Source organism: Myripristis murdjan, chromosome 13 (assembly GCF_902150065.1).
Source record: "Myripristis murdjan chromosome 13, fMyrMur1.1, whole genome shotgun sequence".
In the NCBI taxonomy this organism is placed as follows: Eukaryota; Metazoa; Chordata; class Actinopteri; order Holocentriformes; family Holocentridae; genus Myripristis; species Myripristis murdjan.
Window position 1 is genome coordinate 19,878,236 of NC_043992.1, and position 14,819 is coordinate 19,893,054.

At 41.6% G+C, this 14,819-nt stretch overlaps 1 protein-coding gene across 2 annotated transcripts in view; it reads right to left on the reverse strand.

Moving 5' to 3' along the window:
- Positions 1 to 12,661: 12,661 nt before the first annotated feature.
- Positions 12,662 to 14,819, reverse strand: part of dscamb (Down syndrome cell adhesion molecule b) — a 141,456-nt gene continuing 139,298 nt past the window's right edge. For both annotated transcript variants that reach the window (XM_030067666.1, XM_030067665.1), the window contains exon 33: positions 12,662 to 13,947. In XM_030067666.1, the coding sequence (XP_029923526.1) occupies positions 13,403 to 13,947 (545 nt within the window). In that variant the 3' untranslated portion in view covers positions 12,662 to 13,402. The remainder of the gene's footprint in view (positions 13,948 to 14,819) is intronic.

Below are 14,819 nucleotides of genomic sequence, written 5' to 3' on the forward strand. Positions count from 1 at the left end.
AGAAGTTAAGTCGAGGGTTCTTGGTTACACAAAATTTTTTGTCTTGGAATGCATCAGTCATGGGTGTGTGCCGAGTATCACTCCTGGAAAGAACAGAGTAAATATTTAATATCCACTGGACATTTGGTTTATAGCCAGGGAGTCAGTAAAAGGAAATGTACAACAAAAGCACACTGTAAGGCTGCACTCCTTCAAAAATCTTTATTTTTCTCCACTGCATTCAATGTCGATGGTGTATCACTCTTTCCTTTGGTCATGTCTGAACAGCTGCAGAAGGCAGTTTCACACTTTATGCTTACGACTAATAATTAATCATCCATGTTCTTATAAGACCTGACGTTTCTGTGATTGGTCCACACACTCCCGCTCACATATCCTCACACACAAGTCTGAACACATTTCCTGGGAAATAAAAACAAATATGCCCAGCTCGGTGCTTCTCGTGCATACGTCCATAAGTCTGTCTACAGTTTGTGCCGCATAATAAAGACATATCATCTCTCACATTCTCTCTGTGTCTTGTGATTGGCTGGCTCGAGCTCGGCCATTTCCTGTAGCAGCATAGCTTCACAGTCTCTCTGGGTGTGAGAGTGGAGATGAATTATTCTGTTAGGTTTGATTCATTAAATTTACATTAGTCATCAGCCGTCTGCCATGCAGTAATGGTAACATGGTTTTGATCTAATCGACAATACGTGTGCCTAACAGCAGCATGTGGGGAAACTCAGTTAAATATTACATGAGAGTGAATGACTGACGCTTCTGCTGGAGTTAGGCAAGGCGTGTTCACGCTTCATGGTGCACAAACAGCTTTCGAAAACAATATGGGTTGACCCGTACAAACCCCATCAGCCTATCTCTTCTCTCTGCTCGCAACACATTCGGCCTCCTGATTCTGTTTTTTTTTTTGTTTTTTTTTGACAATATATTGGCACAATAAATTTTCCACTGATAAATTTTATGCAGTGAATGCCTTATCCCGTGAGACAGGAAATTGAGTGCTGATAGCTTGAAACAACAATCTGCTTCTGAATGCATCTGTTTGCATTTTCACCTGGCAGAATAAAGCTGCATCCTGCTGTTGCTCTGAAAGACTGATGAAAACTTCATATTTGAATCCCCGTGTCAGCATCAGACTGGAGCACAGCCAGACGCCTGAGGAAGCTCAGTTTCCATTTCAGTGTTTTCAGATGCAACGTACCCATAGTGCACTCTGTCTCCTGTCTCTCATCCTGCTGGAGCTCTCAGATCTGTGGTAATTCATACAGCAGAACAACCAAAGCACTACTTAACCTGTTTCAGTTTTAACCAATGCCTTGTTTTTTGTGACAACCTTTATTTTTTCTTGGTACATTATTCAAACTAAAATGACAGTCAGGGCTCTAGTTTCCCGGCGCAGCGCGGGGTGGCGCAGTGAGGCGAACCCCGCGCAGAGCTAGTTTCGACCGGCGAAACGGGAGAGGCGGACAGTGTCCAAGTTTCGCAGACGGACTTGCGCGGAGATGGGAGTGGTGGCGCAGCGGGGGGAGGTGCCGACAGATTCAACTTGGTGCAGTCACAGTTTCGTGCCAAAAGGCTTCGCTGAGGTGCGCCAAAAGCTCGCCATCTGAAACCACGTCTGCTTTCAGCGCAAGGCGGAGCGGAGCCGACGCAGTGGAAGTTTGGCTGGCTGGCGCACATCACCAAAACCTCACAATCAGCACAAACAAATTCCCCCCACCCTGCCTTTCCCCGTCCCATCGCCTCACCACTTCACTTTTCAACCTTCAGAATTACCTGTGTGTTTATAAATCTAAAACTAGGGATGAAACATATTGCTTTATTCATTACATACTTAGAGTATATACGCCCTCATATACTGCAATACAATAATTTGCGTTACATAGTGCAGAAATGGCTCTAATCTTGTGCTGTTATGTTTTCCACATGATCGGGGTCACTTCTTTTAAATTGTAGGCGTCTTGTTTCAGAATAAAATGCTTGGTGTGACACTGCATAAAATATCCACTCACAATAAGCCTTGTGTTCACTGGTCTGTTAAAATAAACACACTGAAGGCTTTCGCTGAGTCTAAAGACATTTCTCAAGCATGAGCCATCAAGGCTGGAAAGTTTTAGATCTGCTCACAGACCAGCTTGAAAATGGCAAGTCTGGGCTTTGGTGCATGGCAGCTTGAAATTTTAGCTGGACAACAATCCTGAGTTTCCCCTGAGTCAGACTCATCCCAAAGCTCTGCTGAATCCCTCATCTTCCACCACATGTAAGTACAAACAGGATGTTAACCCTCGGATACACCTGAGCAACACACACACTGCTCTCTGTTGGTCTGTGTGGGAGGACCAAATGTTCATGTTGAGAGCATGCTGCAAAAGTGCACATCTTAATCTGGGGTGCTTTCACACCGAGCAGTTGTTTGAAACAGGAAGTGTTTCCCCCCAGTGGGCACGTGCAGGACAAAACAAACAAGATCGAGGTCGACAGGAAAGGGTGATCTCAGCTCTGAGAATGCAATCCAACCCAACAGAACCACGAAAGAACGTGTGTTGAGAGAACATGTCACTGTTTGTGACAGGAGCTCACCGCCTCTACTGAGATATTCTGAGGCAGCTTGTCTTCATAAGGCGCAGCAGTAAATTATTTCTGAGATGTAAAATTGATTCATGTTCAAAGGGAATATTCCACTGATTTAAAGAAAAGGTCAACTTATATAACACAACTACAGACTGTTGCGATGATGCATCCAAGTTGATGATGCTGTTACCGATGCTCTGGTTTTGGTGCTGGCATCATCTCACTCAATTACTCACTCTTTACCTACTCTTTACTCCCTTTACTTCTGGGAGTTTTTAGATAGCAGTTTCTCCATGCAAGGCTTTTTACCACAAATTTTGGTCTCCTTTTAAATGCTGCTTTGTGGACACAAACAGAACTTGAGGCAAATATTCAACATTGTACTAAACTGGTCCCTGTTTTGGCAAACGAACTACAAGTGTGAAAGAGCCCTTAGTCTCATATTCATGGGTGAAAGTCCTTTTTTTAACAAGTGAAAAAGTCTGCGATTCGAGTGGAGAAACCTGTGGGTTCAAGCAGAGGTTCCCTTGTTTCAGATATTTTCAGGCAGATGACTCCATTAGCAGGCTGTTGAGAAAATGACACTTGATCAAAGAAAATTCTTGGAGCAAGTTGCTTTGCACTGGGAACAAATGACATCGTTACATCCTACTGGCAAATTCTTCCACTGAATGAAACTGCAAAACACAATACTGCTGCAGATTAAATGTCAGGTTATTTTTATGCACAAAAATGAGTCTAACCATTTTCAGACGTATTTTGGAAATTAGTTCTAAAACCAGCAGTCAGTTTCCATTGAGTTTTCATTACATTCCCACACAGCCTGTCGCTCTTTCTCTGTTACAGTCTCATTATCTTTTTTTTTGTTTTCTCTGTCTCTGTGTGTCCCTCTTCCCCTCATAGCAGAATAAATCGTATCCTTATATCCTGATATTTGAACAGTGTGTTAATAACTAGCAACCCTTCAAATCTGGTACTATATATAACTTGCTTTAATGCTTTAATCTATCACTAATGAGACCACACGTTGGCTGCTGCACATACATCTTCAAAGGACTAGACCTGTGTGTGCGTGTGTGTGTGTGTTATATTTTTTATGTGTTGCACACTTTGACTATTTTCCAATCTTCAGCTTTTTTTTTTTTTTAAACTTCAAACATGTAAAATCTCAGGTGTCCTAATGCTTTTCATGTCGTGCATGTGAAAATGAAGACTTCAGCTGCTAATTATCATCCGACATATGTTGTTTATATTGATCATATTTTAATGGCACGGACATATGCCTTTATAAATCTGTTGGGATTTGTTTTGTTTCAGGAACGTGTATCGAGTCAACAACACAGCGCTGGATTTGGGGACATTTGTCAGACCGGATCAACCTCAAAAGTCGAGCTCTATTTCAGATGTAACCTCCATTTTAGCTCCTGTTTTTCCGCGTGGCTGATCAGGAAACAGGATGCACAGTCAAGCCACCATAAACCATCATAGCAGGACTCATAACCTCAAGGTGAGAGCAACACGTCTGTCTGCTTATCCCGAGACAGGAAAGGATGAGAAAATCAATCTGCACTGAAACGCCAGATAGATACAAGATGCAACAACAACACTCTTTATATCTGCTAGCATTATAATCATACTGATGTTTACTTGTTTTACAAACTGCTATATCATCACATATAGAACAAAAAAGTGTGTGAGTGTGTGAAATGATTAGGTTTTTTTTTTTTTTTGCTGCCTCTGTATATCTATTTGTGAAAGGTGGGTGAGATGGCATGTCATTCTGTAATGTCTGAGGATGCTTAGTCTGGTAGGAAAAAAAAAACAAAAAACACACTTTGTTCTGGTGTGATTTTCAGAGCAGAACAAGCCATGGCTTATAATGTGGATTCAAAACAATCCCTAAATTCAGTACCAGATTGGGGAGTTTACAGCATCAGGTTCAGATGCAGTTCAGATGTAATGAAGAAAGTTTACAAGAAGAGCCTGGAGGTGCTCAACTCAAAATGCAAAAAAGGAAGGAAGAAGGCAGTGGGGTGCTAAATCTTGTCCGACAAATTAGAAAGCAAAATGAATTAAAATACTATACATTGTTAATCGGCTTGGTGAAGGCTACATGGTCTAAACATGCCAATCATGACTCCTGAATAAAGACATACATAACTATTAATGTAATGTAATGGACAGAAAGGCGCGCTTATCTTCGTAGTATGTGTTAGGATGAGTTATGATTACACAAACGGGGTTCTTTCCCCTATTTCCTATTTCTCGTCTTTTGTTGGCAGGTGGTGTTGGGCAGGGATTTCTAATTAAAGCAGGTGTGCATGACAAGGTTTAGCGGTGCACCTGAGGAATCTGCCGTGAACAAGGTTGTTTGTGGTGTAGACTCTGCACCTAACCGCTGCGTGTTTGGAGACCCGTTTCCCTGTTTTCTTGCCAACCACCTCATACACACCCAAAAAACTGAACTTCCATTACTGCGCTTGTGCTGGTCAATGTTGAAGACCCTGCTGGGATGCTGCGCTGTCTGCTCTGGTCGTTCTCTGGTCACGTGAGCCCAATCGACCCAACCAACAAAACTACCCAGCCTAGATTTAACTCCTTTTGAGTATACACACACTTATGTTAGCGGCCCTAGATAACGTTATATTAATTCAGCTGTCTCACCTCTTGTAATATACACCCAGTAGCCACTTTATTTGGTCCACCTGTACAGTCTAATATACTCCAATACGACTGTTCTGCCATAAAGTTTACTTTTCTGCTGCCTGTAATGCTCAGGTTTTCTTTTTGTCACAGTAACAGAGGTGTTCATTCAATTCTATGTTTGGCATTGAGCTCATAGTTAGTGCTACTGTTGGACTGGACTGCATTTTATTGAGAGGTGTTGCCACTATTCTGTCCTCCTCACTGTATATAAATAGAGAGGACCAAAAATTAGAAACACCCCTCAATATAATGTAGTCCAGCACAAGACCTCTGCAAACTACAACCTCAGTAATAAACACAGAATCCAATTTGCACATTCTCCACAATGTCAACAATACATTATAAACACTATAACATTATAACTTGAACGTTATAAACTTTCTTAAAAGGTTGAATTTATGGCAGAGCTGTTGCATAGACCTGTGTTAGATTGTACAGGTGGACATGATAAAGTGGTTGCTGTGTGTATGTCACTCCCGGTGTTTGTAATAAGAGTGGAAGGAAAACATCGTCCCTGTGGAGAGCAGACAGCAACTCCAATTTGCCTCCACTAACTGATGTGCTTTGGGCAGATGACCTTGTGTTATCTAATTCAAGGTAATCATTGACTTCAGCAGATGAGGAGACATCCACACATGTTATCAGGTGGACTGAAAGCACAAACACCACACTGAGCACACAACAGGCTTCTCTAGAAATTCACTGCTGTTGAATGATGAAATATGATGCACCACTTTGAAACATGCATGGGGTTTTGACACACCAGAACCTACTAAAATGGCTTAAATAAACAGGTATATGAACACAACAATAAAAACAAAACACTATGACCGCCAGGTGACTTTTGCCTTTGGATGGCTGCTGTAGTCGATGCTCCCTGCTGACTCCCTCTGAGCGGGACCCCAGTTCAAATCAATCAGTTATGTAAGCACAACATAAACAATGTCATCTGATGGGGTCTTGTCCAAGGAACGTTATGATACCCAAACATTTTAAAGGGATGGCAAACCCAGTTAAAAATCATAAATCTTCTAGTGTTATTCTTAAGTACTATTTTTATTATATGCCAAGACTTTAGAGTTCCTAAAATTGTGATAAACCAGAGTTTTAGTGGCTGCGTTTACAGTAGCCTAATCCATTCCAGCAGGGCTCGGTGGGCTTTACTTCCCCTTGTAGGGTAATAATATTGTTGTAACCTAATGCACGAGCTAATGCATGAGAAAATGCATGTGTAATGCCATCACTAGCTACAGCTCCACCATCTGTGATACATGCTTGATTGGTAAAACCACAGAACTTGAGTTAAGTAGAGCAGCCTCCCCTGTTCAAATCAACAAAGCAGGATGATCAGACCATTTTGATGTGCGTTGTCGTCATTTAAAAGTGTTGCCGTTGCTCAACTCACAATTTGGAAACGAACTCCAAGTTGTTAAAACTGAGTTGAACGGCGTCAAACTTGTAAATTTGGGTGTCATTTTGTAGAGCTCCGATTTATCAGACTTTACAGATCAAAGCCATATTCCACATAATGTACATTAGATTCTCCCTCTGTGATACAGTGTATTTGATATGGCAGATTCCTGGATGTTCTATGTCCAATTATCTATGACCAATGGCATTTTCAATTAGCAGCCTCTTGCACATAGAGCTCATAACACACTTTTGATTACCCACTGATAGTCATTACAAAGAAACACACTTTCTGTCCAGTCCAGCCTGCAGACATCAGTCTTGTCCAATCAGTGGTGAGTACTTCCATTATGTAATCTGTAATGTCTTACATTGTAATCAGCAATGTCACTTACTGCTTTACACCAATTCATTGATATAAAGTTACTTTTAGATGACGCTGTTCTGAGAAACCCTTGTATTTTCCTTGGATTGGATTTTGACTGTAATTTGAATTGTGTCGTTTGCATAATTCATATCCATGACTAATCCTTATTTAAAGTTCTGCACAAAACACTTGTCTCCAACCTTGAAGTATGAATGTCATGTTTTTGAGTAATCCAACAATGAATCACTCATATTGTTGTTTTTCTGTGTGTGTGTGTGTGTGTGTGTGTGTGTGTGTGTGTGTTTGTGTCCCCGCACACCAAGATATCTTTGTAGCAGTATGGATGGAGCTGCGAAATAGAAAACTGACTGCTCGGTGGGGGCATGAGGCAAAAATAAACACATTACCTTCTCCTACCTGACCTGACAGGGGAGCTCTTATAAAAATGAAAATGTTAACAGGGCTGTATCTCCCACACGGTGTGCACTGCAGTTATGTAACTTGCTAGACACGGCGCTCTCCTTCGACTGTGAATTTGTCTCCTTGACCATCAAACTTCTCGACCATGAATGTTCTTCAACCGTGCATCATCACAAAAACAGGTTTTGTCACCGTCTGAGTCATCTGCGCCAGCTTTGGTAAACAGCATTATCACACGCTCCTTAACAACACTTAAATCATGGAAAAGGAAGCTAAGTGCAGTGGTTTAGTGCCCAGTGAACCACTCTGAGCACAATACTTGGCTGCGGCAGGCCGGGTCCACTTGTGTGCGACGACACGATGCATTTATCTACCAACATCTCAGCCCATCATCGCTGGCCAGTCTGGTTTGATAGAGTAACCTCATGGGAAACAATTTCTTGTCAGAAATATCCTGCGCTATCCAAGCCCTTCACTGAGGACAAGGACGAAAGAGCTGCTCGATCAATAGAGCGAGCACAGAAAGAGAGAGAGAGGCGAGGGAGAACAAGCCCGTGAATAGTGAGAGACAAGAGGGAAAAACAATGAGTCAGGAGGAGATAAACAGAGAGAGCACAATGTCACGGAAACGAAGAGTTTGTTGGTGTGGGGCCGCAGAGAGATGAGCTGGTGACTGATGAGGGATTGCTACGTGAACTCACAGGGAATTTCCTTCCGTTTCATGCTCTCCAAATTACCCCGCTGTCTCCTGCCAACTCTTCTGGCACCTCATTATGAAACCCAGTTGGGACGGTGCGAGTCTATTCCTAACCCACCGACTCTGCTCACTGACATGGCACATCACGCAACCGTATCCTCAGCGGACACCTACACACGAGTAACGTCCTCACAGAAAGAATAAATGACTGTATGTTTGACCTTTAGCAAACTGCCTTTTGAACATGGAGACACACAGCCTGACATATTAAAGGACCAGACCTGCAATTTTGCACAGTTAGTCTAATATCTACAAAATGTATACACTTGCATTTCTGCTATTCTTTTCCCAAAACAAGAGAACTCCAGTATCTTTTTTCCCACCTGTTATCCATCCATTGGTTTCCATTCATTCCACGAAAAGAAAATGATTTTTCAAAGACCTGAAACTTTCTTCACACCAGTACTCCATCACCATAATAAAGTCTTCCACATTCATTTTCCTAAAAGCAGCAGCTCTGTGCCTGGAGAAATGTTCACTTTACACACAGAATTATCAGTTCTGTGATTTATGAATGGTGACCACTTTGTTAGCCACAGAAGCAGAACATCATAAGGTGGGTGTTTAAACAACAAAAAAATAAATCATATTTAAAAATGAAAATGAAAAATTTTGATTATATATTGTGAAATCTTTAGTATCCCCACATGATTTGCAAAACGGTTTGTTGCGGTATGGTCCTTTAACAGAGGCTGAATTGAAGCACAAGATGTGGACTAACTGGTTATGATTCCCTCAATAGTCCTATTAAAGGACAGATTTGTTTTTTGTTTGTTTGTTTGTTTGTTTTTTGTTTTTTACCCACCATTTATAATTATACACAGCACAATCTCTCTTTAGTGACATGTAACTCTCTGGTCTGCAGCAGCTTCTTTCCAGCCTGCAGAACAGTCCAACAGGACACTCAGTTTGGGCCTCAAAGACCGTCACAAATGTCTTTCTGAATGCCTTTGTGCAAATAGGGAACTATTTCAAATGCATTTTGAAATTGTGCAGCAAAAAAAAAAAAAACAAAACAAAACAAAAAAAAAAACGGTTGCAAATGGTGCTTTCTAGTAAGTTTTAGTTACAATAATATATTGCCTTGTTCACATCCATACCGTTCTGATGCTAACTCAGCTAATCTGCTCAATTGAACTCCCTCTCTCAATTTTTGTGAATTTTTGAGCTGTAACGCCATCACATTCACAGTGTCGACTTGAGATAAATTAATATTCGCAAGAAGAAGAAACTCTCCTCCTGAGAATACCAAAGAAAAGGGCATGTGTTGAAGCTGCAGCAGAGTATTCAATTTCCCTGTCGTTAAAAAGAGAGATGAGGTTGTGCTGTGTACGATTATAAATGATAGGAATCAACATTTTAATACTAAGGCCTGGATTCCCACATAATCCCTCAATTCAGATTAAAATAGTATAAAATGTTTCATTATCAGCCCAGTGAGGAACTCATAGCTACCCTTCCTTGGGAAGGCCACTGCTATCTCGTATCTTATTAAAGCTGGAACATCCTCTTTCCCATGTTTTCTCCCTCTCTCCCTCTCTCTCTCTCTCTCTCTCTCTCTCTCTCTCTCTTTCTCTCCCCCACTTTCCCACTCATTTTCTCTGACTTTCCCTCTCTGTCTGCTGTGCGTGGTGGGAGGTGTGATAATGGCCCCTCAGCCAGAAGGGGAGTAGCACTGTAACACTCAAATCCTGCTTCCTAATGTGTGAGGGCGGCTGCACAGTCATAACGAATTCTCAGCGTACAGCAAGGCCATCTATCTTCATTACACTAACACACTCCACCGAGGGGGATCCACGGATAAAAAGCCACGCCTATCATCACTCACACAGAGTAAATCTCATCGCAAGTGGAATCGGTCTCTTCGAAAACATTTCAGCTAACAGCATTAATTTCTTAATTTCATTAATTTCAGTGTGCTTTGAGTCCAGCTGATGATCATGTCACATGGAATGGATGATTTTTGTTGCATGTCATTCTCTCTCTCTCTCTCTCCCTCTCTCTCTCAGAAACATACTCAATCTTTCTTTCCACTCTCACACATCTTGACAATCTCTACCATATAAAACAAAAAAAGAAACTAATCAAAACAAAAATGTTTTCCACTTCAAAGTGTTCATATACAGTAATTTGCATTTGATTAGGATGATCGTTTCCCTTATTTCAAGGCATTTCTCCTCCTAGATAACTACATAATACACTTCACTCAGCCTCCTTGTCACTGATTTCCCCCCCAAAAAAGATGAGTGTGTGTATAGTATTTATTCAAGCATGTGTGTGCGACTTTTTCTCTGCTGTCTCATCCTTGGTCAGCGTGGGGATCAGCGTGACAGTGTAAACTTGATCTCGGTCCCAGTGTCAGCGCTAGCATGAATAATTCACCAGCTCCTGGGTGTGTGCTGCTGCAAATGGCACACGCAGACTGCTGGGATGCCCTTGATGTTTCCCCCTAGGTTGTCAAAAAATTGTTTTTGTACTGAACAGTCCCCTCCACCTCATTAAAGTCTAGAAACTCATTCCTTGTTAGCAAATGTACTAAATTCAGTATCTACACAGCGCCATCTGTTGATCAAAACCAAGACACATTTGCAAAGTGGGACCTTTGTTTTGCACATGTTTTAAGAGGTAATAAAGCACAAACTTTTTGGGGTGTGCCAGTCCTCTCTGCTGCCTCTGCGTGTTTTCCCCCCTTCTGAGGAAATCATTTGCTACCACTAATTTTTTTTTTTTTTTTTTTTATCCAGAATAAGAAGAAAATCCATGGACTTAAAATATGAAGTAAACATGAGGCCATATGTTTGTTTGTGTGTCTGTTTTGCTGTTATTTCAGTGTGTCCGGGTTGAGTGTTTTCATTACAGCACATGCATTATGTAACAGTTATTGTACCGTTTATTGTGTTCCCCCTGTTTTTGTTAGTGTAATTATCACAATTGTTGCCTATTGTTGACTATTGTGACCCTCTTTTTGAGCCGAGAGGGATCTGGGATGATGCTGAGAGGGTGGGGTGGGGGTAGTTTTTTGTTTTTGTCTGTTTTTTCTTTGTTTTTTAATGTGTGGAGCCCAGGATGAGTAGCTGCTACCCAGGCAGCAACTAATAGGGAGCCAAACAAACAAATAAACAAATACAGTACGCCCAATCACCTTGTACCCAGAGGGAGAAATGGAGGTCTCCTCTGGGAGGAAAACCTTCCCCAAAGATCACCTTACAAACTTCACTGTCAAATCCCCATCTTATTGGGGGCATCAAGGCAGCAATTAATTTCAAGCAACTTTTGATACCATAAAGTCTGTATTAAAAAAAAAAAAAGGTTAAAAAAATCAGACTAGGGAATATGTAAACTAGATGTAGACAAAAGTAAATCTAAATGAATACTGGCTCTAAATGTCAGTATTCACCTTTAACGTCTCCAATTCCAGTGGTGAATTTGTCATTTAAGTGAAATAAGATCACATTTTAACACACTTAACCAGAAACTCTTTCCTAAAAAGCTAAAATTAGCTGTGGGCTCATGGATTGACCCAGTTGCCCTTTTACAGGGTGTCCACAATATCGTCTGTTTGACCACAGAGCGTTAAGGTGCTCGGGTCAGCAGGGTCACATACCTCACAGGAAGGCTACAGGGAGCAGTGGTGGCTATACTAGTGTGTAGAAATGGATGATGGATGCACATGACCTTTTCCTAGTTTTTTTTTTTTTTTTCAATCATTCTAGAGAAGGTTGTGTTTCACCTGCAGAAAAAACAAGTGTGAGCTCAGTCAGTGAGGGAGAGATACAAAGAGGGAAGAAGAGAAACAAACAAGGAAGGAAACCAAGAGTATGGAAGAGGACTACTTGGGAGAGAGAGCAATACTGAAAGAAGCGCCGCTATATTTTGCTATGAATAAAAATGATGAGTGCTCGAGACTTGATCATGTGCAAGTGAAAAAGCACTTCACGACAGTTCTCTTAATATGGCCTGTTTCTGAATGATACCTGGTAAAATTAACAAGTTGATAAATTTTTAGTGGTCCTTAAAAAAAAAAAAAAAAAAAACATGGCGCAGGTTACACATTATCAGGCCTAAGTTTGACGAGGATCCCTTTTGAATATTATTGGAGGTAAAGTCCAGCATTAGTTTTTCTGTAAACAACAGGTCTAAATGGAAAGGACAGGAGTGTTTCTTCTGAGCGAAAGTGGGACAGAGAACAGAAAGTGAAAAGGGTGGAAGTAGAAATTGCAAGAAAATCAAGAAAAGAGAAGAATGACGGTATTTCGCGTTATAAATCAAAGTCAGATGTGTGCAAACATGACTAAGGACTTTATTAACCAAATCATTTTCCCTGTAATATCCACAAATAAAAGTGATCTCTTTATATATATTCACATTGTATAATTTCATAGTGTGACAAAAAAATCTCTCTTTTTTCTTTTTCTTTTTCTTTTTTTTTCTTTTTTTTGGATTTCCAGCCATTCCTAATAATTGTCATTTGATCAGTCGCCATGCAGTCGTCAGAAAGGTTGAAAAACATTACGATTGGTCAGCATTGGCGGTTGAGTCCGGCTTCACTGTTCTTCTCCTCTATCGGTTCTCCGTAGTACTAAAAACCCCTCAGTTACCCAATTACAGATTTCATCACACTGCAACAATAAAATAAAAATAAATAAAGAAAGCAATGTTCTCCTGCAGAGTGCTCCAGAGTCCTCCTCCCTTTCCCTTCTTGTTTTTTAGATATTTTCTATTTTTATATAATAATAATAGTAATAATAATAATAATGACTATAATTATCCTTGATATAAATTCAATAGTATTTTTTCTCTTTCTCAAATTTTAAATAAATCATTTTGGCAATCCTCATATGTTGTTACTTTAGAATAAAAGAATACTCAAGTAGAAAATAAAAACTGTGAGAGAAAATTCATCAGAAGAGGAGCAAGGTTGTGAGAGAGTGAAAAGTGCGAAAGCAACAGAGAAGAGCGAGAGAGGAAAGTAAGAAAAAGAGTGAAAGAAAGAAAGACAGACTCAAAGAAAAGCATCCACTTCAGATGCATGTCGGAAACGGCTCTATATACAACAATTGCTGTTGTGGAAAAATGTCCATCCATCGCCTCTCGTCTGTCTCCGTTCCTTCCTCCTCCGGTGTGTCTGCAGTAGTCCTGTTGTCTGACGCAGTCCGCTGTGTGTCCCAGTGTTATACCAGAGTGTAAGACTTGGCATAGGGGTTGTTGCTCTGTTTCAGATGTCCTCTGGAGTCCAGAAGGGACTCCTGGGAGGTGCTAAGCTTGGCAGCCTGTGCTTGGGCCAGGTCTCCTGAGGAGGGGACCTCGCTCCGGACCTCGCCCCGCACCTCGCCCCTGACCTCGCCCCGGGCCTCAACCCTCTCCCGGGTTTCCCTGTGGGGCAGGGTGGAGGCAGTTCCTGGTTGCCACTGCTGCACCTCCCTGGGTGAGGGCACCTCCATGGGGGTGGGCTCCATGGGAGGGGGCCTCTTCAGGGTACGGCTCCTCTGGGGCTCCAGGCAGGTCTGACCCATGGCTCCTCCTCCTCCTCCTCCGCCACCAGCTCCTGTTTCCCCTGTAGCACCACTGCCGACACCGCCGCCTCCTCCTCCCCCTCCTCCGCTGCTGCTGCTGCCGCTGCTGCTGCTGACCCCCCCGCCTCGGGCTGCCGGCGGCACGCCACGGTTCAACAGGAAGTCCATGCGGAGGTACGGCGGCAGGTGGACCAGCTCTCCTCCTGGGGAACAAAACGCATGCCAGAGACAGGGGACAAGGGTTAGAAACAGCACAGTGCATCACCATTCACATTTATAGTCTTTGAAATATTTAATACGGCAACAATATCTTGACAGAAAGCAGCATGAGAGATTAATCCAATAGTGTTGCACTGGAAACAAGTCAAGTTACCTCACCCCTTTGGCAGATTGTTTCAGAAAACTAAGACTATGTGAGTCGATGCTACGTTCAGTAACTTAAGATGGATGTTGTTGCAGTGCATTTCAATAGCAACACTGACAATGAGTCAGAGAAGCTCATATTGTGATTATAAGAAACTCAAAAATGACAGCTAATAGGATCTGCTGGGATACAGAGGCCTTATCCCCCTTTCTGGCATTAGTTTTGGTTTCCATGGTGATATCCACAATACTTTTTTTTTTTTTTTTTTGCTTGAACCCAGAGAGTGTACTGGCTCTCTGAGATCCCCATTGTGTATGTGTCCTTAATCGAAATGGATTAAATCCAACTTCCAAACTTTTTTCTTTCATTGTCTCCATTTTTATTATTCTGACTGTGTGAACAAAATCCATGGAGAGCCAAAAATCATATTTAACATTAGTCCACCACAGGGCGTTCTACGATTGTGATTTATTGCTATTGAATATACTCCCACTCTCCACCATGTTCAGATCCATCTAATCTAATAGTTGCTATAAGAAAAATGTGCAGTATAATTACAGGACATAATAGAATAGGATGTTGAATAATACAGTGTAATCTTTTCTATCATATTACAGTGAGGACGGAGATTCCATGAGGATTTTACATTAGATTGGTATTTCTTTCCTTCCCCTGGTGACGCTGAAGGATGGATTATGTATCTTCCTAACT